At 51.2% G+C, this 20407-nt stretch overlaps 7 protein-coding genes across 7 annotated transcripts in view; 3 read left to right on the top strand and 4 right to left on the bottom strand.

Moving 5' to 3' along the window:
* Positions 1-1065: 1065 nt before the first annotated feature.
* Positions 1066-2927, bottom strand: GUITHDRAFT_107635 (hypothetical protein; the record flags this gene model as incomplete). The annotated part of the gene is made up of 8 exons (XM_005833354.1): positions 1066-1213; positions 1392-1459; positions 1605-1656; positions 1720-1831; positions 1923-2015; positions 2261-2301; positions 2339-2688; positions 2904-2927. The coding sequence occupies 8 exons, from the start codon at positions 2925-2927 to the stop codon at positions 1066-1068; spliced, it is 888 nt and encodes a 295-aa protein (XP_005833411.1).
* A 2785-nt stretch (positions 2928-5712) lies between these two features.
* On the bottom strand, positions 5713-7936 carry GUITHDRAFT_107633 (hypothetical protein; the record flags this gene model as incomplete). The annotated part of the gene is made up of 2 exons (XM_005833353.1): positions 5713-7187; positions 7240-7936. The coding sequence occupies 2 exons, from the start codon at positions 7934-7936 to the stop codon at positions 5713-5715; spliced, it is 2172 nt and encodes a 723-aa protein (XP_005833410.1).
* Positions 7937-9341: 1405 nt separating this feature from the next.
* On the bottom strand, positions 9342-11483 carry GUITHDRAFT_107632 (hypothetical protein; the record flags this gene model as incomplete). Its single annotated transcript, XM_005833352.1, has 13 exons — positions 9342-9403; positions 9456-9639; positions 9803-9919; positions 9970-10038; positions 10092-10232; positions 10274-10321; positions 10386-10589; positions 10639-10684; positions 10734-10840; positions 10885-10971; positions 11030-11107; positions 11190-11355; positions 11407-11483. The coding sequence occupies 13 exons, from the start codon at positions 11481-11483 to the stop codon at positions 9342-9344; spliced, it is 1386 nt and encodes a 461-aa protein (XP_005833409.1).
* A 326-nt stretch (positions 11484-11809) lies between these two features.
* On the top strand, positions 11810-12407 carry GUITHDRAFT_70568 (hypothetical protein; the record flags this gene model as incomplete). The annotated part of the gene is made up of 3 exons (XM_005833351.1): positions 11810-11986; positions 12032-12221; positions 12283-12407. The coding sequence occupies 3 exons, from the start codon at positions 11810-11812 to the stop codon at positions 12405-12407; spliced, it is 492 nt and encodes a 163-aa protein (XP_005833408.1).
* A 248-nt stretch (positions 12408-12655) lies between these two features.
* On the bottom strand, positions 12656-14304 carry GUITHDRAFT_107630 (hypothetical protein; the record flags this gene model as incomplete). The annotated part of the gene is made up of 6 exons (XM_005833350.1): positions 12656-12739; positions 12786-12856; positions 12902-13016; positions 13067-13184; positions 13289-13510; positions 13559-14304. 6 exons carry the CDS (start codon positions 14302-14304, stop codon positions 12656-12658), a joined length of 1356 nt encoding a protein of 451 aa, XP_005833407.1.
* Positions 14305-16428: 2124 nt separating this feature from the next.
* Positions 16429-19142, top strand: GUITHDRAFT_107629 (hypothetical protein; the record flags this gene model as incomplete). The annotated part of the gene is made up of 22 exons (XM_005833349.1): positions 16429-16473; positions 16521-16586; positions 16632-16736; positions 16786-16878; positions 16931-17116; positions 17167-17217; positions 17277-17331; positions 17391-17437; positions 17491-17547; positions 17598-17663; positions 17727-17766; positions 17816-17865; positions 17911-17986; positions 18037-18075; positions 18127-18182; positions 18231-18270; positions 18325-18368; positions 18421-18471; positions 18564-18611; positions 18660-18815; positions 18865-18967; positions 19069-19142. 22 exons carry the CDS (start codon positions 16429-16431, stop codon positions 19140-19142), a joined length of 1548 nt encoding a protein of 515 aa, XP_005833406.1.
* A 509-nt stretch (positions 19143-19651) lies between these two features.
* The window catches only part of GUITHDRAFT_138176 (hypothetical protein), a gene marked incomplete at both ends in the record, with an annotated part of 3560 nt that continues 2804 nt past the window's right edge, over positions 19652-20407 (top strand). The window contains 3 exons of the mRNA XM_005833348.1: positions 19652-19791; positions 20085-20100; positions 20124-20219. Of these exons, the coding sequence (XP_005833405.1) occupies positions 19652-19791; positions 20085-20100; positions 20124-20219 (252 nt within the window). The remainder of the gene's footprint in view (positions 19792-20084; positions 20101-20123; positions 20220-20407) is intronic.

The raw sequence follows: 20407 nt of genomic DNA, 5'->3' as shown, positions 1-20407 counted from the left end.
GGCTGATTCCGAACTTGGCCGAGACTCAGTCGGACTCGTGGCACGGCCCGGTGACTTATTAGGGGGCTTATGGGCTGACCTAACCTTGACCTTGACCTTCAATGCTGATTTGAATCCGACGTCCGTTTTAGGAGAAATGTTGTCATGAAAGGATGCAAGATAGCTTGAAAGCAGGGTTACTGTGCCAGGCTGTGACCGTGTGGCAGCCGCCGCGTTCAAAGCACTGGCACCGGGCGCCGGGCGCCTCGGACCGGACATGACTCCCTCACATGTACTGATTTTTCACTTCACTTTGAGTAAAAGTTGATTGATTGTCCTCGTTCTGATTTTTAAAACTTACCTTTGAGTAAAGAAGGCTAGCCGTAGCCATTTTACTGACCGTGGGCCGTCCCCGGCGCGGCCGCCGGGAGGTGCACGGGCATGCAGGAGCTAAGTATGGTACTGGACCGGGAGCACTGGCGCGGCGGCAGACTCGGAGAGGTTGACGAGACTGGCAGGAGCTAAACCGGCGGGTGTTGAACGGCGTTGGAAGCACCGCGGAATCTTTCCTCCCGGTAGTACGCTGATTGTCCTCGTACTGATTTTTAACTTAACTTTGAGTAAACGAAGTGCCTCTCAGCAAAAAAAAAATGGTCAAAACAGTACAAGATGACAAGATGACCGGATTTGCACCTCTCTTCCGCCTCCGTTCGCCCGCGCTCCTAGGTAACTAGTATATCAGGTCCTAGGTTACTAGTATATCAGGTCCTAGGTAACTAGTATATCAGGTCCCCCACCCGTCTCTTCCTACTGATCACCTACTACCTCCTAAAGAGTTCCACTACCTCCCACTGCATCAATAACTGGTTCTTCCTCGGACATATCTCACTACCGTACCTCGTCCTTTCCTCTCACAGAGTCACCCACCTTTGCGTATTTTTTCCTCGAGCCTCCTCAACTGAACATGACAGTCTCCATGCTTTCCTCCGTCTCCTCCCGCCGGGCGGCTTCCTGCCTCACAGGTCATGCCTTCACCGCGGCAAAGTCTACTTTCTCCTCTCGCGCTCTGTCTTCCTTTGTTTCTTCTCAGCCTTCCTCTATTTCGATTCTTCTCGACGACGCCACCGAGCCAGCGCTCTGGCAGTGCTTGCCAGATTGGTGCAAAGAGCACAAGAAGTACAACCAGGTCTTCGTGCTCGGGGAGACTGCCAGCTGCGGTCCAGGGTCTGGATGCCTGACAGGAAGGCCCATTGCACCGGGGAGCTTTGCCAGCGCCATTCAGAAGAGGAGGAGGCGATTTCTCATTTCACGGGATCCGTCTTGGAGCAGATGAAACCAAGATTCTTTAATTTACGTGTATTGTACCAGATGATCTCGTAATGATCTTCTCATAAAACCGATCTTGCTTTCACCTCTTGATCTTCGCTGACCCGTTCTCATGACTCTGTCGGTCACTGTTGCTTATGTGTGTGATTCGCAGCTGATTTTGTCAGTTGTCTCGCAACGATACACTCAGATATAGTCCTCGTAGCGCCCTGACTGGTACATGTTCAGTCTTGACTGAAGAATTCCCGTGATGTCTCACCCATCAGTGAAACGCATGACAGGAACTGCCTGGACATCACATTGAATCGGGATGGGCTACTTTTGCTCAAGGCTTTGACGCCAGACTCTATACTTGAAGGCAACATCGTCAACTGACTGTGCCAACCTGGCAGGCCCGCTAGAGGTGCAGGCTACCGTATTTCTTCCACGCCTTCAGTTGCATTTGCTGGTGAGATGACTACGTCCTGAGTTGCCTCAACTGTCCCTTGATCCTCGGCACAAGTGTCGTTCAGACTCTCTTCAACATCTGCGGCACATCAAAGTCACATTCTGCAAAAGCTGATGCAGCTGGGAGGGCGCGGAAACAAAGTGACAGGCTCGATGGCTCGGTAGCGCACCTGCGATGTCTGCCTCATCCTTCTGCGGTGCTGACTCGTGTCCTTCTTTGGCATCCAGTTGGTGCTCCTGATCAGTAGATTCCTCTGCCATGCCTACACCAGTTTTGTCAAAGAATGTCAGAACTTTCGAAAACACAAGCTTCTTTAAACGTTCAAAATAAAGTTAACAAGTACAAATTTCAAAAAAAACAAATTGGGCCCTTCCGTACCCAAAAAGTATATTAGAAAGAAGAAGAACATGTCATGAACAGAATATTTCATTATGCGAATGCAGTGAGTCTCATCCTTCGCCATCAATCATCACCAGTCTAACATCAACGATCGACTACAGTACTCACTGTCCTCCAGCATTGTTCGCGTCTCGGAATCTTGCAAGGCTCTGCCACATAAGTTCTGATTCCTTTTTGGCATGGCACCTAAAGCAGCCAAATCCGCATCTTGCTCCAACCCAATGATCGTCGCACACATTGCAGTGAGAAAAGCGACAATCGGGCATGCACATGCCGAATCCTGGGCATTCACGGCAGTGCTTGTGATATTTCCCGAGGGTAGGGTAGGCATCGTTTGCGCACATGCAAGTCAGATAATACCTTTCTCCACAGCTTGCATTGGGACAAACAATGGCTGCCCCTGGAGACCCCTCCTCATAGTCTATACCACTGTCAGGCTGGTCGAAAAGGGCACGGAGCGTCGTTTGAAGTGGATGCTGGCAATACTCGCACTCTCCTTTCCACGCGATGGAATCAAGCTTCGCATTGAAGTCAATCTGCAAACCCAAAAAGAGTCAAGCACTATTATACTCCACGTGTTGGTCTTCAGGAAATCAATTCGAATGGTACCTTCAGTGCACCTCGTGCTATCCCACCAATAGCACATTTCGATGCTTCCTCTGTGTTCTCATATCCCCAAGATTGGATCACGGCAATCACTCCTTTTCGCGTCCTGGGTACTGAAGTGTACACTTTCTCCCTGTTTACAAACCTGCTTCGAAGGTGTGCGGGACATCTCAGGGGCGTTTTGTTCTATGCTTGACATGACAGCAAAGTCACTTGCCTGCAAATTCACATCTACTTAGAAATCCTTACAAGTCAAAGAGATAGAGAAGTTGATATTTAATTTGCGAAGTAAGGGGAGAGCGAGGGAGGAACTGAGGGACGGAATGACGGGGAGGAAGAGGGGGGTATGGGTTGTCCGTGTAGCCCATGCATTATGGGGGTTGTGCTTGCAGTTCATTGGCAAACGAAGAGCGGTATCGCGCGTGAAGTTCTCTACAGCAACCGAAGCGCATCGCTCCTTGCTCTCAAGAGACATGATGAGGCGCGTTGTGATGCTGACAAATGCATTGAACTCAAGCCGGACTGGGCCAAAGGACATTTTCGAAGAAGCAGAGTGCATGAGGAGAACAATGAGTTTGACCTTGCTGTGGCATGCATGCGCAAGGCGCTGGAGCTCGATCCTTCCAACAATGAAATACAGCGAAGGTTGAAAGATCTCAACAAACTGGCCAAGTCAGCATCAGCGGCAATCGATGACGAAAATATTCGAAAAATGTTTGAAAATTCTGGAATGAAGTCCGATACAGATTCAGACACGGATGAGGAAGACGACAAGCGACGCTTTGACAAAGACATCAATCCCCGGGGATGGGCGAAGGGCCTCGCCCCGGAGGAGCAGTGGACATGGTTGGTGGACTGTTATCGCATGCGCGCTGACGACGACTACGTATGGGGAGGATGCTTTCTTCATGGCCTCTACTGCACATCGGGTAAGCAGCCGATCGTTGAAGATTTCCTGGTGTTCTGTAAACTTGCAGTTGAGCACAAGGTCGTGCCCGAAAGATGGAATTGGAAGAAGTTTCTCGAGACGGCAAAGGATCCCTTGCGGTTTGCATTTGAGAAGGAGGACGCCAAAGAGAAATATGGCTCTGAGAACGTGTTTGCGGGTGCAATGGGGGGCCGTTCGCTGCGATTCACCGCGGAGTTTGTTTACGGCTCTAGCTGCATGGCGGGGATGATGGGAGTTAGTGATCGGCATCAGGAACTGTTGGAGCAAGTAGACGGTGAATGGGGGACGCTATCGAAGCCTAGCAAAGCTGCGTTCTTTGACGATGTTGGAGGTCAAAAAATATGGATCGAATTGTTTCGTAACATGAAGAACCCTCCTACACCCCGAGGCTGATGAAGGGTCTTCTTCTAGCAAGCATTGATGTACTGTTTACATGATTCCTATTGAAATGATTTCTTGCCTTCGTATCGATCAAATTTTTGAATTTGATTAGCTAAGGAGAGTCTGCTCTGCCAAAATCTACATCTACACAATCTTCAGTAGGAAGGGAAAAGAATATACCTAATGAAGCAAGTCGAGGAAGTGGGAAGCAGGAAAGAGGGGGGAGGGTGGGAGAAGGGAGAAAAGCAGGAAAGAGAAGGAGCATAGCAAAATGAAAGGACTGAGAGAGGGGAAGAGAGAGGAAAGGGAGAGGAAGTGCAGAGGTGCCGAGGACGGCAAGAGATCGAAAATTGAAATGATGTTGTTTATAAAGGCACTAGAGGAGAAGAAGTGAAGAAGGGAGGGAGAAGGGAAAACGATGAATGCCTGGTTTCTTTCATATGTGAGGCAATGAAGTTTTCGATTGGTGGAAGAGTTCACTGGACTGATTAGAATGCAGAATATTCAACTCAACACTTAGGAGAGAGAGCATAGGATTGATATCAGCACCCAACGATGAATGCTTTATGAGCACGACGAGATTAAGATCCGTTTACTTAGAAGAAGTTGAATAAGTGATCTGTTTGAAGTGATTTGTCCAGGTGAACGAACAGTATAAATGTAGTTCATTCAGCGGCAATCAAATCGTGGTTTGCAGTTTTTGCAAGCTTTATGATTATTTTCAGATATGGGGAATATGACAGTGTCGGGCAAACTTCTTTCTCAATCATCAGCTCACAGAGCAGATGGTCTTCCTTCCGAAGTGACAGTGAAGATGGCTGGGCCCGGATGAGCCACACCGTGACACTGAGAGACAGTTTAGTGGTCACCTGTTACTGTGAAACGCCACAGCAAGAAGGTTCGCTTTGAACAATCTCCAATGATCCGAAACTTCGGCGGATGACTCCAACCCCAGTGAACTAGCTTGATGGAGACTCTTGCCAGACAGTCTGCAAAAGAGCAAGTTCGTGTTGTTGTGAGACTGTTCCAGATGCTGGAAAAGGTCTCTGGAGTGCAGTTCGATTGGAATGTGGAATGTTCTGCAAGATTTTAACATGTGAGCAGACAGTTTTCAAGTTTTCAAGCTTCCTTGACACGCGTGATGTTGATTTGGCTCTTCTTGGATAAGGTAATCGTTGGTTCAGTATCTTCTCAAGTACAAAGGATGTAATCAATCTTTAGACAATCTTGGTTGCTTGCACGTGAATTTCAGACTGACGAGTTCAAGGAAATGCTGTTTGCTTTCACTTCATCGATTGTTTCACTTTGATTGCAGCAAAGACAAAATGAGATGTTCTCATTTGATGCAAAGAATACCTTCAAAGAGATGTTCTCATCTGAAACAGAGAATACCTTCAAAAGGACACGCAAGACTCGAGATCCCGAAAGAGCCTGGACAAAATGCACTTGAATTTTGAATCACCTGATAGCTCTTGAAAAGCCAAAATCTTAAGCCGTAGCCTTTTTCTTGAGATGCAGTACCGGTGGTACTTCCTTCTGTTTCGCGTCCGTTACAGCCACTCTTCTCTGCTCTTCTGTTGTTGGACTCTGGTGCCAACAGCTCAACTGTACTTACAACTGACATTTACTGCGTGGGTGGCGGAATGGGCATAAAACCCTTGGGCCTCTGCGCTAAGTCGTCCTTAGACAAATACATGATGTACTGAGCGAGCTTGCCGACCACTGCCCACTCGCTTGGCTTCGCTCCCTTTTTTGTGAATCCCGAAAATGCTTTTTTCTTTTTTTCATTCGTTGAAGGCAGAACAAACATAAAGCATATCCTTTTAAACTCGTTCTTTGCACGCAGACTTTGCAAGATGTCACAAAATGGTCCAAGTTTGATAGGATGTTTCACCGCCCGCGTGATCTGAAACATGAATAGTACCCCGCTCTCTGCCAAGAGCAGGGCATCGATGCAAGGGAAGTATGGAGTCTTGGGCTTACAATATGTATTGTGCATGATCTTCCACTCCTGCAATTGATGACGTTTTGTCGGAAACTCATAGTATGCTTGTGGCTTCAAGTCCAGTGATTGAACCGCAGCCTCTTCATCTCCATCCGACCGCAGCATTCGAAGCTCGCACTTTCTTCCTTTCTTAAGCACCTCATGTACAACAAACTCAAAAGCTTCGCCAGAATTCGAAATAGCAAATTCTACAAGTCGATCCCAATCATCTCGGACAAGTCGCTCATAGATGATTGTTTTAGCCTTCATTGAGCATATCCTGGGGTGGAAGGTCTTACAATCAGCGTTAGGTATAAGGTGAATCAGTCTCGATGGCATTCCCAGGTCATCACCTTCTGCTGCGTCCATGGTTGCTTGCAATTCTTTCACCGAAGATATTTGCTGGCAAAGTTTCTTAATTGTCCGTACAGGTCTTAATACGAGATTCCTCGGCACGTTTCCCCAGTCCTTAATTATCCCCCTCGCCTCTTTCTCGCTAATCCGCCCCTCTTGCATCTCAATGAAGGCTGCCATCTCCTTGTCTGACCACACTGGCATGAAGTATGTCTGTGCCCCATGATTCTTCTCAATGTCAGTGAACCATTTGTGCTTGGGCGACGTGATTATGATGGTTTTTGCCGTACTTGTTATCACATAGGTCCCCATTTTCTTGTATAGGTCACAGATGTACCACACGCGAGAATCTTCAAGAAATCGACGAATATCAGCTTCGTCATTTGCAATTCGGCTCCATTTTCCTTTGTGAAAGTACCAATGCTTGATCCCTTTCTGATACACCACTTGCACATCAGTCCGGAGAAGATGAAGAAACAAGAAGTGGGCAAAGCACGACTTCCCGATCCCTGGAGTACCTGTAAAGATCAAGGGATGAAAAGTTTGTTGTGGACGCTTGTCCTTCAGAGTCTCTGGGTCCAGGTTGAATTGATCTACAATTATTCGCATCATCTTGAAGTAAAACTCTCGAAGGAAAAGCTGCTTTCCAAACAACTCTTCACCTCCCAGCCATGTAGAAAACCTGACTTTCTCATTAGCCACAAAGGTCTTCCCTGAGCGTGCAGTGTGGTAGAGCTCGTTCAAGAAAGCTAACATAGCATCTGTGCGTCCTATCAGTCGACGCATGATCATCACATTTCATGTTTTCTATACCTTCGTTGTTTGTTTTCAGTAAAAGATTTCCATACCGAGCTCCCTTGTCGTCGAATATTCCGAGAAGCTGCCTCTCATTTTCTCGAAGCTGCTTTTCCTCTTCTAGAAATAGCTTCTTCTCATCTCGAAGCTGCCTCTTCTCCTTTAGAAGCTTGGTCTCCTTCTTTAGAAGCTGCCTCTTCTCCTTTCGAAGCTGCTTCTTCTCATCAAGCCAGTACTTTGGCATGCTGATGTAAGGGTCCATGACATTCCTATCTGCCTCTTCAATCTTTGACACAACCACACCAATCTCCTGATTCACACTGGCGATCTCACTTTCTACCTTGGCGATCTCATGATTCACCCTAGCAATCGTCTCGTTTGCTCTGCCTATCTCTGCATGGAGCTCTCCTCCAGATAGATTGCCCTGCAGTCCTTTTCTTTTCACAATTCGTGGTCTTTTCAATGGATCATTTCTATCTCTTCCCTCTGACAGGTTGTCAGCTTGCTTGGCATTTCTTTTCTTAAGGGAACCATCACAAGTTTGCTCCAGGGGGAAGCCTTTCACATCCCCCATACCATCCTCTTTGACGGGAAAATCATCATCAGTCCTATCAAATGCTGCACCACTTCCTCCTCGTATTTTCAAGCAAGAGCACTGCAGTATGACATTCTCCCTTCCATCAATGTGATGTTGACAGAAGAAAGAAGTTGCCATTGCCTATGATCAATGTCAAATTAAGCGTACAACAAGGCAGTTGCTTTCACTTCTGTGATCGTCATGTACATCGGAACGAAGCAAAGAAGGAGAGATCCAGTCTTGACATGTCTCATGTCGAATCGCCGCTGCCCAGAAGCGAGAGCAAGAAAGCTCAGAAAGAACTTCGGAAAGCTTCATGGATCTTTGATCGTAACTACTCTTGTATTGACTGAAAAAGAAGGGCAAACCGGAGTAAACAAAGGAGGTTGATTCCATCTCTTCGACCGTGGCTCCACAGTCTGCTAGATTCCAGTGTGTAGGCAGGTGTAGTCCAAGACCCTCGCCCTCGGAGGCTCGGAAGCGAAGGTCGCAGCGGGGCCTGGACCTGCCCTCTCAGTACAGTGCAGCTGAGGCTTTGACGCCAGACTCTATACTTGAGGGCGTCACGGACTCGGGAGATGGTGAGCCGCTCGTAGCCGAGAGTCGATCAGGCTGATAGGACCGTATCAACCGTTTGTCAGAACAAGTTACCGTAAAAGTTACGAAGGTTGCAGTTCAAGTGACTGTCCGATGGCAGTAGTGATCCGATTTTAGAGCAATGACACCTGAGGCGGACTTGATTTCTTCCTCCCGAGTGAGGACGGCGAACCCATCGGAGAGGGTTCAGTCTAGGCTAGGAAGGACGGGCAGGGGTGTAGTGGGAAGATCTCTGTCCTGCTCTCCTCTCTTCATGCTCTCTCCGCTCCCAGCGTCATCGTCACTTTGCTGTCACCAGCACTAGCAACCACCCTAGCTCAGGTTCCCTCCCCTCCGCCTTCTTCGGTACTGCACCAACCACCCCCCGAACCTCGGTGACAACATCAACAGCTCTCATTGCACCGTTGCTCTAGAGTGAGCTGTGCGATCTGCGGTCAGTCCCAACCTATCGCTGTTTGAGTCAGTATCCGATCTTCTTCCTCTGTCTCGCAGCCCACATCTTCCTGTGATCTCAGTATGGGGAACAGTCCTTCCTGCTGCATCAAAGATGAGCCGGTAAATCTGCGATGGAGCCATCCCGATGTCTTCAAGTGACAAGTCAGTGCAGGGCAAGGACGCAAGGCACGATCAGAGCCCCGTGCTACGACGAGGGTTGTCAGCTCGAGATTACTTACAGTGTCGAAGATCCTACCTCGGGCACGACAAGGAGAAAGAGGCAGCCCTTACTGGACAAGACGAGGCTCCTGTGGATCCGTAGGGGGCGGTGGTAGGAGGAAGCCTGATGCCGACTCGGCCTGCTCCGTCATGTTGTGTTTCAGCCTTGGAAAGGTACCAGTGCCATCATGGCATATATGCCGTGCCCGCCGTGAAGTTGAAGTGAAGGAGCTTTCGACGAGGGCATAATATCTTTATTGTGTTGATCATGCCGCAAAGAATAAGAATACATTTATGCCGTACTGTTCATCGTTGCATTTGCTAGAGCCTTGCCAGGGTTGCTCCTCATATTTTCTGGCGATCAAACACGTTAGGGTAACGACACATTCATGAGAGTGATCCTCACCTATCGATTTCAGGATCTCGATTCTCTGCATGTCGTTCTGCCTCTGAAACGCCTTCCGCTGCTCAAGCATGTTCAGCCGGAAGCGCTTGAGCTGCTGCGTTCTTAGATCATCCGCTCGGATCCGATCCTCCGCCTCGTCCCGCTTGAAGGCCTCGATGCGCCGTAGCCTTTCGAGATTTTCTTTCTGCAACAAAGTCAGGGTAGAGCTCAGCAGCTGCGCCCGAGGCGACCTTGTCTATCCTTTTCAATCTCAGCAGCTCAGTGCGTGTTCTGCGCTCTCTCTCCTGAGCTTCCTTAGTTCGCTCGATGTTGACTTCAGCTGTCTTCTCCTGGATACACTGTCAAACCAAAGAGAGAATTGAATGGCTCTTTTCCTTTTGTATGGTCTTCATCTTCTTCTCGTTTTCAATGTCCTCCATTCGCTGGATGGTCCTAGCGATCTCTGCCTTCTTAGCCTCCGCTTTCTGCAGCTCAGTCAAGAAGGACAAAAGCGGCAAGATAGCAACGCATAAACCTGCTGCCGGAGAAGTATGCTCTGCCTCTGCTCCTGCTCGAAGGCCTCCTTCTTCTCCCTCAGCTTTTCCTTTGGGCTTTGAATAAGCGTTTCCTCAAGAAGGAGTTTCACCTCATCGCTACCTGGCGGCTCAGCAGAGCGTTCCTCTTCTGGCGCAAAGCCTCTTTCTTCTGTGCTAACGCCAAACTTATCCGATGGGCCGACCGCTGCCGCTCCTCTTCTGCCCTTAGGATTCTTTCTATTCGCTTTGCCTCTTGCATTGCCTGGAGAGCAGCTTAGAAGGGAACTTGGGAAGCGATGTTACCTTCCGCTCTTGATCTCGTTTTTCCATCTCAGCTTTCTTTTTGTTCAGCTGCCGCGAAATAGTGACATCCAGCGACAGATAGCAAGACACGAAAGCAATCTACAACACTTACAATCTCCTCTTGGTGAGCAAAGATTGCCTCCAGTTGCTGCTTCTGCTCCTCTCGCAGGGCGATGGCAGCTAGCTCTCGTTCTCGAGCAAGCCTCTTCCGCTCTTCTTCTTGCCTTGCCTCTGCCTCCTTTCGGGCCATCTCTTTCTGATACTCCCTGGCTGCTGCCTCCTTCTGTTCTTCTTCCTGCATCTTCTCTGCCTCCACCTGCCGCATTGAACATCCTCAGGACGCACACGGATCCCTGGCACTTAACCTTTGCTAGCTCCTTTTTCCTCTGAGCCTCGTCCCATATCTTCTGCCTAGGTGATGGTTCAGCACGTCATGCATGTGACATTGGTGGTACTGCACCTTTCCTTCGCCTCCTGCAATTTCGCGGCCTCTTTCTGCCTCTGCAGCTCCTCCTCCTTCTTGGTCTCCTCCATCAGTTTTGCTGCCTTGAGTTCTTGTGCTACCAGCTGAACTAGAATCAAGGATGTGGCAGAAGCTGGCAAGGAGCAACCTGTTCAAGCTCTTGCTGGCGTTTTATCCTGATACTCTCTAGAATCCTCTGCTCCTTGTTTGCTGCTGTCGATCGAGTCATATCGACCTGCGGCCAAACTGATCATTGCGCGGTTGACAACTGCGAGGTCGGCAACTGGTATCACCGTCGAGCTTTCGTCATGTGAGAAGTTCATGAAGCTTCTATCTTTCTTCTCTGGTTTCCAACCCACGGAAATGAGATTCTGCGGATGACTATGTCAGTCTTTCAGTTTTGAATTTCCAAATATTCCAAGCAAGAGCTTGCTGTAAGTGACAATCACACACCTGCCTTTCCTCCTTGACAACTCGCAGCTTCTCCTTCCTCCTGGTCTCGTAGTGTTGCCAGCGAACCTCAATGATGTCATCGGGTAGATCTCTCTCCTCGAAGAAGTCGAAGTCTTTAAAGACAAGCTCTTGAGTCAAGTAGCCTTGACGGCGGCACGCCTCCGTGCTGGCCGCAAGTCACACTCACCGGCAAGGCGTCTCCTCTCTCCTCTCTCACCTTCTCGGGCTCAGCAGGACAGGCTCCCTGTGTTCCCTCCTCTCCTCAAGATCCTCCACCGTCAGCTCCCGTGGCATCTCGTCGCTGCCCCACCCAACTGCCTTCCGTTGACCCCGTTGACAACCGCCTGTAACCGTTTTACGGATCTTACCGTTACAATATAACGGCTCAGGAACTTCGGAACCTCACCCCATCATCCCCCTCTTTCCCTTCTGGATTTCGACGGTCGGCCTCCATGTTGCAACCCTTGTTGACGGTCATGCTAGGCGCTGCCGCCGCTGCAGCCTTCGCCCCCTCCTCCTCTCCTCCTCTCCCTCAGCTACGACCCTCGGCTCTCTGTCCGCTCTCCTCCCCTCCTGCATACCAACGAGCCAGAGGAGGAAGGGAGGCGTTGGTAGTCATGATGGCCAAGGCGAAGAAGGCAGGCGCAGGCGCAGCGGATAAGGTACAGGTGATCCTCAAGGAGAACGTGGACGGGGTGGGGAAGGCAAACGAGGTGATTGAAGTGAACATCGGGTACTACAACAACTTCCTGCGCCCCAAGGCGTTGGCTGATATCATCTCCGACGATGAGGTCGAGGTGGGAGCGAAGCAGGGTGGGGTAGAAAGCTTCTGATCCGTTGAGCAGGTGATGGTTGCGAAGCGTAAGGAGGAGCTTGCACAGAAGAAACAGGAAGCTGAAGACCTTGCAAGCGCGGTCAAGAATCTTGGGGACATCGTTCTCCTGAGGAAAGTTGGGAAAGGGAACCAGATCTTCGGTTCAGTAACCAACAAGCAAGTAATCGAGGAGGTAACGAAGAAGTCAGGGGGGAAAGGTGAGGACATATCTTTGCATGGCAAAGCTTCACATCTATTTTCTGAAGCCCCACCTTGCAGTTCAACTTAGCGCGAAGATGAAGTGGGAAATACCGGAAGTGAGCGGGTTGGGGGAGTATACTGCGTACGTGCAGGTTCACCCGGAGGTCACCGTAGGCATCAGGCTGGTGGTGAAGGAGCAATGAGAGGGAATGGCAAGTAGGAAGACAAAGATGCAGACAGATAGAGCTATAAGGATGCAAGAGACACAGAGAACAGGCTCACACAGTGAGGCTGTCAGGTCAAGACACCAGCGTCACATTCTGAATGTTTACTTCTATGTCACATCTTCACCTGATCAACAAAACAATAAAACGACGAAGCCCTCTTCGTCCGATCTATGTATAAGGTTCCTCAAAGCTAATGAGGTTAATGCACATGGGCAACGGCTCCCTCAGCACGCAGCGGCAGCACAGCCAGTTGGGCTCGACGCAAACTTGCTAGGCAAGACATCGGCAAAGGAGCTTTTTGTGAGGAGCTGTAACCCAGTTAGAGAAGAGGCGGGAGGGGATCGAGCTCGCTACCTGCAGACGGCTCTTCTTGTTCCGAACATTTACATCATTTTGATTTTTGTGGTCAGCACAGTAGATGGCAGCTGCGAAGAGGCTAAGAAACAATCAAGTCAAGTGACTGGCCTCACCATTGGAGCCCGGAGGTCCGAAGGACGCCTGCTTGCTGCAGAGGGGATACTCGCAGTGGTATGCACGGATGTTAACGTGGTTCGGCTCTTTGTGCCGAGCGCAGTATCGGGGGACCTGGTGAGATGATGAGTAAAGCGATCGAGAGGGACAAGCGGTCCACTCACCCTCTCCATGCAGTCTCCGAAGGATGCTCTAACTTGACAGCCGCCTTCGTGCTGGCATCGCTTCGGGGAGGAGCCTCGGCTAAACCTCTTGAAGTCGATGCTGCCTTGAATGCGATGCCTTCAAGAGGAGTAAGAAGGATAGAAGAGGAGTGGGAAGCGGAGCAGAGGACAGTCACACAGACGCAAAAGATGAAAGCAAAAGAGAAGCAGCTCTGGGTGTACCGGGAACAGAGCTTCGGGTACTTGTCCAAGGTGCTTCCGTACCGAGGGACTCGTTTGCAGTCTTCAACAATGCACTGCGACGAGCACGCGGCAGCGGGTTCAAACTCTTGTGAGTGCTGAACACTCTTGGAGGGGGTCCTAGGGCTTCTGGATTTTCCTGACCTCCCTGAAACCCATTGGCGGGAGGAGGATCGCCCGCGTGAGGTCTCCTGCAAGCTGGACCTGCGAGAAAAGCTCAGCAAGTGAAATACTTGACTTAGCTTCCCACACCTTTCTCCGCACGACGACTTGGTGTCATCATCGAACCCTTCTCGGGTGTCATCAAGTGACTCATCGAAGAAGTCTAGAGGCTCCGACACTGGGGGCGAGGAGGTTCGTTTCAGGTTCACATCTCCAGGCAAGCTGTGCTGCTTGCAGTGCATCCACTCGGCTCTTGGGGTCCCGGGCTTGGAGAAGGTGGCAAACCGAGAGCAGTGCAAGCATCTCCCAGCGAGCTGAGTGGTGGGGCAGTTGAGTAGAGTGTAGCATGCCCGGCATGCGAGGACGATCCACGATCGATCCGGAGTGTCAGCAGCGACTCCTCTCGTCGCGTCCATCAGCTTGCACACATGGCAAAGTCTGGGGTTGGTCGAGACGTTGTTGTCTTGCACCGGCATGTTTCTATCTGCATCCTGACACACCAGTTGTGAGTTGGCCCAGCTCCTTTCCTCCGGGAAGTTCGCTTCGTGCGCCATAAGGTGAACATCGCTGTCTGCGTAGCTCGGAGATGCCACAGGAGGTGGGAGCTGCCACTCGTCAAGGGACGGCAGATGGCAGTGGGATGGAGATCCAAATGGCAGGAGGTCTGCGTCGGACGGCTCGGAAGTGACTGGACTCACTGGAGCCTGATGAAATCTCAAGAGCTGATCACTTTGAAACGCCGCAAGAGGCTCGCGCAGCGCGAACTCTAGAGCTGAGACGACAGTCCAGTAGCTGGCCAGTACAACCAGGGCACTCAGACTCCTTGCGCCGAGCATCTGTCCGTGCGAACCTGGTTCGCAGGACACGTCCCTCAATGTGTAGCATTCTGCCAGGGAGACGGAGGATTTTTCATCTGCAACACGATGTTTCAGTTCGCTATACCAATAGGATGTGACCAGTAAGAGACATTAGCTTCTGTGACCCTCTCCAACAGCGAGTCGTGAAGGAAAGACTCCCTGGTTACCAGACTGGTCCCCTCAATCTGATAACTCTTCTTAGCTTTTAAATCCTATGGCTCTGCCCGAGTTGTCTCATAACAATCGCCACACTGGAATTCAGCTATGTTCTCCATCTTTCGTTGCTACAACACATAACGTTGCATCATTACCAAAAATCGGGTCAGGATCTAAACTTGCACTTCTCACACACAACAGACGAAAATAGGATCCCTCAAGCACACCCTCCTTCAGTCCCTTGCTCCAACTGCAGTATCTATCGAGCTGAAGTCATTGTATCCTCTCCTCTATGGATAGCTACTCCCTCCTCCCTCTCTTCCTCTTACTCTTGGTCCCTCCTCCTCCCTCGCTTCGTCATTCCCCTACGGCTCTCATCGGACATACAAGGAAGGTCCATAGTCAATCCACAGTTATAGTCAATAATAAGTATAAATCCCACTTGTACCCTACCCTACCCTACCCTACCCTTGGCAAGGTCAGGTGCCCCGCCACCACCCGAATTCTACATGAAAGGACCCCTGTTCCCCCCAATCTATGACCCACTCACCTGGTACACATTCACCACATGTACCCCTACCCCACCTGATCCCACAACAACGGTTACAGATTCCCCAGACCGTTGCATCACTACTGTAGTCAATTGGCCCTTGAACCTGGAAACTCAATAAAATTTCAATGATTACCGGTACTTTTACTAATGGATGAACGGGGTAGGGTATACACAGACATTCCATTAAAAAGTACAATAGTCAAATATGATGCGTTTATAGTCAACAATAAAAAGGGACCCACCTTGTATCCCCCTACCCACCCCCTCATATCGTTAAGTACCCCTTATGATCACCATACCACCACCCATTGCATCCGTACCTACCCATGTACTGAAAGAACCCCCTCTTCAAATATGTTTGGGGTGGGTCCACGATGGACTAGAAAGGTAGCTGAGTACTCATCAAGGGTGGGTTATGTTTGTACCCTAGTACCTGACATTTTCACCTGCAAAGTACCGGTGTATCAAAATTGTTCGTGGGTGGGGGTACTTTTGACAGGGGGTAGACTGTGGTGTGCAGGGCTCTTTACAGCAGTGGGGGACGCCATATAAGTGAGTTTTAGCACCGGGCCCAGACTGATGAACATGGCCCCGGCCCGGGTCTTGCGATCATCGGATCCCCCCGGGTCCCCGGCAAAGGGCCGGGCCGGGCCCGGGTCTCGTGGTCTCAACTTGAAGGCTTCACTGCTAATACTTGGGTGTGTATCGCTCATACATCCCCGAAATAGGGAATGGCAGGGCAACAGGCCATGGAGGGTGGGGATGGAGGAAGGATAATGCGGCTAGTCGAATAATGGCGCGCCAACTCGAGTTAGATAGGATGTCGATGGATGATCCGAAACAGTTGAAGGGGATGCGGGGATTCAGAGTTGGCGGATGAAGGAGGAGGAGGAGGAGGCAGGAGGAGGCAGGAGGAGGAGAGGAGGAGGAGGAGGCAGGAGAGGAGGGATATGATAGAGACTTCAGGTGATGATTGAGGAGGAGGCAGAGATGTTTGTGGATCAAGTCATCACCCTATCTTTCACCCCTCACGTCTTCATCACAGCGGATCGGCATATGATATAATTGACCCTGCAACCTTCTCGTCCAGCATGAGGCATTTGCGATCCAGGGAACGAGTCATGGGTATGCAATGCTGCCTGCTGACGTGAGTCTGACCTCTTCCTCAGGGGCTCTGAGGGCCTGTCTCCCCGGAGCTCTGCTCATCTTGGTGGTACTGCTGTTTGTCCATCAAGGCAGAAATCGAGCAAGCTTGCTTGCTGCAAGTAAAGCCTGGCATCACATCCTCCTCCCCGCCGCCAGTTTGCTTTCCCGCCCCCAAACTCCCCAATCCTTTTCCTCCTCTTCCTTCCTCTCCTCACGTTCTCTCAGATCAAGCTCAAGGTGAGCTCGACATGTTGAGCAGCAAGATTGAGCGGCTCCAGGCGAAGCATGATGAGGTGTGCATCGGTTGACCACTGCTGTACCCCTGATCAGAAAGCTGTAGCGCATCAAGGCAGTGAGAGAGCTTCTTGGGCACGTGCATGCTGTACAGGAGCAGGAAGACGCTGAGGTTCCGCACTTGATGCGTGCTTCGGCACATGCTCACCTTCCACAGGTTCGAGCCATTAAGGGTCAAACTTTCAAGAGCTTGCAACAGCTGTCATCGCAGCTCGAAGGAAGCAGCGACCTATACTCAGCGCAGTTGTTCAGAAACTTCACGGTGAGCGGAAGGTCCTGCCTCGCACCTCTTCCCTTACAACTTGATGCAGAGTCTCGCCTTGTCAGTAGAGGGAAAGTTGTCACGGATGCAGGTGAAGGCAAGAAGTTTGCAAGACAAATTGAGACAAATCAACCAAGCTAAGGTCAGAAGGACAGATATGTTGCTAAAATTCTTGATGTCTTACACTTGAGTAGAATCATGCGCTGTCCAAGCTGCGAAAACAACGAGGGCTGACGCTGAGCGGGTCGAAAAGAAAGATGAGGAGGGCCGGAAAGATGCTGGTAGAGCTTGTTGAAACTCTTGTGTTTGTATTGAGCCAAGAGCCTCAGCTCAAATCGATAGAAGAGGAGGGCAAAGACGTCAAAGAGGACGATGAGACGGTTCTGTTGTCGGACGCTTGCGGTGCTCTCCCTGCTGACTACCTTCTCAGACTGTTTCAACCCTCAGTTCTAAGTTCAAGAAGTTCAAGGATAAGCTTGATGTGTGGAAATGTTTTTCTTTCCTTCTTTTCTGGTGCCTGATGGATCTCTCCTTCAAAAGAGCTACCGTCGACAGTCGGAGCAAGAAGTCAATGCTCAACAAAAGCTGATGTCTGGTGAGTTTGAAAGCTATCCAACTTTGCTTGTTGAACGCTCAGACTAGTTGGTGTGTCAGGATTGGAGAAAGACGTTGCAGCGGCCGAAGCTCGCAACGCCTTGATGGTGATTTGTGTGAATGGAATTGGTGATATGTGACCTGTCATTGAAACCTGCAGCTTCAAAATCTGAGGAGTGGCCTGGAAACGAACAAGCAGGTGGCGTCGGAGCACCTGGTATGCCTCCAGTGGAATTTGAACCTACTGGAGTGATTGTTTTCCACCAGCTGGCGTTGCAAGCGCTTGAGGGCGGCCGTTCAAAGGCGCTGGAGACTTTGAACGCATCGCTGAGGGTAACAAGAGTCAAGACCTCTGACGATTGCCCCTTTGCTTTCTGTCTGATTGGATGCGGTCAGATCGTCTCGCAGAATCATCCGGCCTCGTTGCAGACTCTCGGTGAGAGGTCGAGCACTTGTACCTTCAGCAAGCTGACGATGCGCTTCAGAACAACAGGAGCGAGCGCTTGCCAGAGCACTGCACGATCGCAACGAACAAGTGAGGAGCCACCTTGCGAGTTGAGTCCAGGCTGATGTTGAGAAGGACGAGGCTGCCTTGATGGCAATGAAGCGGGCGAGCGACGAGATGGCGGAGGAGGCGGAGGACGCCATCAACAACCGTGATGCTCATGTTGGGATCGTTGTGTGAGCGACTGACATGCGGGTGAAGAAAACTCTGAGGGAGACACGATTGACTCGAAGCTCGAGGGTGAGGAGTTTAGATATCTAGGACTAAAGCGTTGACATGCTTGAGATGCAGAAGATATCACCTCCTGGCTGGACGAGCTTGAGTCCAGCTACGATGTGGTCGAACAGGTCGGTTCTCCCAGCTCCTCCTCGTCTTCGTCTGATGCTCCGCTGCAGGAGACGATCGTTGCCAACATGACGCTCGACAACGACAAAGGTGCTGTCGCTCTCCTGTGCTGGTTGAGGGAGCGGCAAAGTAAGGGAGGTGCAGACACCGTGAGGCGTGCGATCGAGGAGATTCACAAAGGAGAGAAGGTGAGGAGGGAGGGGGCGAACCTTGCTGTTGGGATGATGCACATGCTGCCAGCGGCTGGCAAGGATGGTGGACCCAGTCAGGAAGAAGCTCGACGCCTTGGAGGTGACAGGAGGAGAGGGGGGAAAGTGGAAGGGGGAGGTGGGGGAGCTAGAGGAGAGCGGGGTTGTGTAGGAAGCTTGTTCACTTCATGACAGGGGAAGATCTCGAAGGAAAGCCAGAGACTCGAAGGCAACATGCTGCATGTGATAGCTGCTTTCGCCTCCCCTCCATCTTCTCAAGGGAGCATGCAGGTCCAGTCAGCAACGCCGACCTTGTCCTCCTCCATCGCCGCTGGGCTGCAGAGGCTGTCGGCTGCCCTCCAACAGACTGAGGAGGAGCTCAACGGGCGGATGGAGGAAGAGGCAGAGAGCCTGGCAGCAGCTGTCGCAAGAGCGAAGAAGGAGGAGGTTTGTCCCCCTGCTGCCTGTTCTCTGCACGTCTTACAAGCTCCTGCAGTCAGCCAAGGACTCTGAAGTTGCTGAGAAGGTCAAGAGCTCCCTTGCTCCCGTGAAGGTCAGAATGCAGGCTGACCAGACCCGGTTCGACAAGGTTATGAAAGGTGTGCCGGTCTCCATTGTCTTTCCTCCTCTGACGCTGTTTCCTCCTCCTCCTCCTCCTCCTCCTCCTCCTCCTGCAACTTTTATCGATGTTTCTCGTCAGATCGTCAGTCCATGAACGAGTTCAACGCCTCCGCCATGTTGCCCTCTGCGATGACTGGCGGGGCTGCGCGATAAGAATTCGATGTTTTTCATAAACGAACTTGTCTGCTGTCGTGGAGATGATGGAGGAGGAGAAGTGGGAAGTTCTAGGACGTCATCAGTGCCTGGGAGAGGGAGGGGGCGGGAGGAAGGGATCGATACGAGGAGGTAGGCGGGGAGGAGACGAGGAGGCAGCAGAAGCGCAGGAGGAGGAGGGAGGACAGGAGGAACAGCTCGAGGAAGTTGCGGAGGAAGCCTGTGCTGGAGGAAGAGCTGGAGGAACTGCTGGAGGAAGAGTGTATGGGTACAGGAGGGGATGTGGTTTTTGCTGAGGAATTTTCCTAGAAGGGGGCAATGATGAGATACAGGGAGGGAGCAGGGGAGGGAGTCAAGAGGAGAGGGAGGGAGGGAGGGAGGGAGGGAGGGAGGGAGGGAGGGAGGGAGGGGAAGGAGGATGGGAAAGGAAGGGACGAAGGGTGATGGCAAGTTTAGAAGATGCAGAGTGAAGTAACCGGCACACTATCAGGGTCAGGAAAGGTGCAGCCATGATCCGAGGAGCGTGCGTCGTCCTCTTCCTCTTCCTCTTCCTCTCTGTGTCTGTTGCGTGCGACAAGACTTCGGACATCAAGATCTCGACGCTGGAGACTTCAGCTCATATCCTCAAGGCCGTCATGGGAGCAGGGAGGTGAGGGTCTCTCCAGTCGTTGAGTATCGATCGCTGACTCCTGCTCCTCCTGCTCCTCCTGCTCCTCCTGCTCCTCCTGCTCCACCTGCTCCTGCTCCTGCTCCTGCTCCTGCTCCTCCTCCTGCTGCTGTTCCCCCCCCCACCCTCTCCTGCTCGTCGTCCACGTCTCCCCGGACCTCGCCCTTCATGCTCTAGTTTTGCTCTGCCATGGGCGTTCGTTCAAGCCGGCGTCCTCCTAGGGCCTTGCCTGCTCCTCGGCACTTCGATGCTCTCTGCTCATACACATGTTGCAGTGCTGCGAGAAAGGAGGTGGCGAGTGACAGTCAGTACAGGTGCTGCTGGCCAAGGCAAGGAGGAGCGCGTCGTCAAGGGCAGGATACGCGAAGCTGGAGAATGGCGTGCTAGGTAGCCATCAGCATCTGCGACGGGTACGGTGACGATGATGTTGGATAGGGGAGAAGAGGAGGATGGAAAGAGAGACGATGAGGACTGTATAAGATATGATGAGCGAGGGCAGGAGCAGGAGCAGGAGCAGGAGCAGGAGCAGGAGCAGGAGCAGGAGCAGGAGCAGGAGCAGGAGCAGGAGCAGGAGCAGGAGCAGGAGATCATCTGTCAG

Source organism: Guillardia theta, assembly GCF_000315625.1.
Source record: "Guillardia theta CCMP2712 unplaced genomic scaffold GUITHscaffold_30, whole genome shotgun sequence".
NCBI classification, from domain to species: Eukaryota; class Cryptophyceae; order Pyrenomonadales; family Geminigeraceae; genus Guillardia; species Guillardia theta.
Note: the sequence above shows the minus strand (reverse complement) of the source record. Positions and strands in the feature narration are given on the sequence as shown.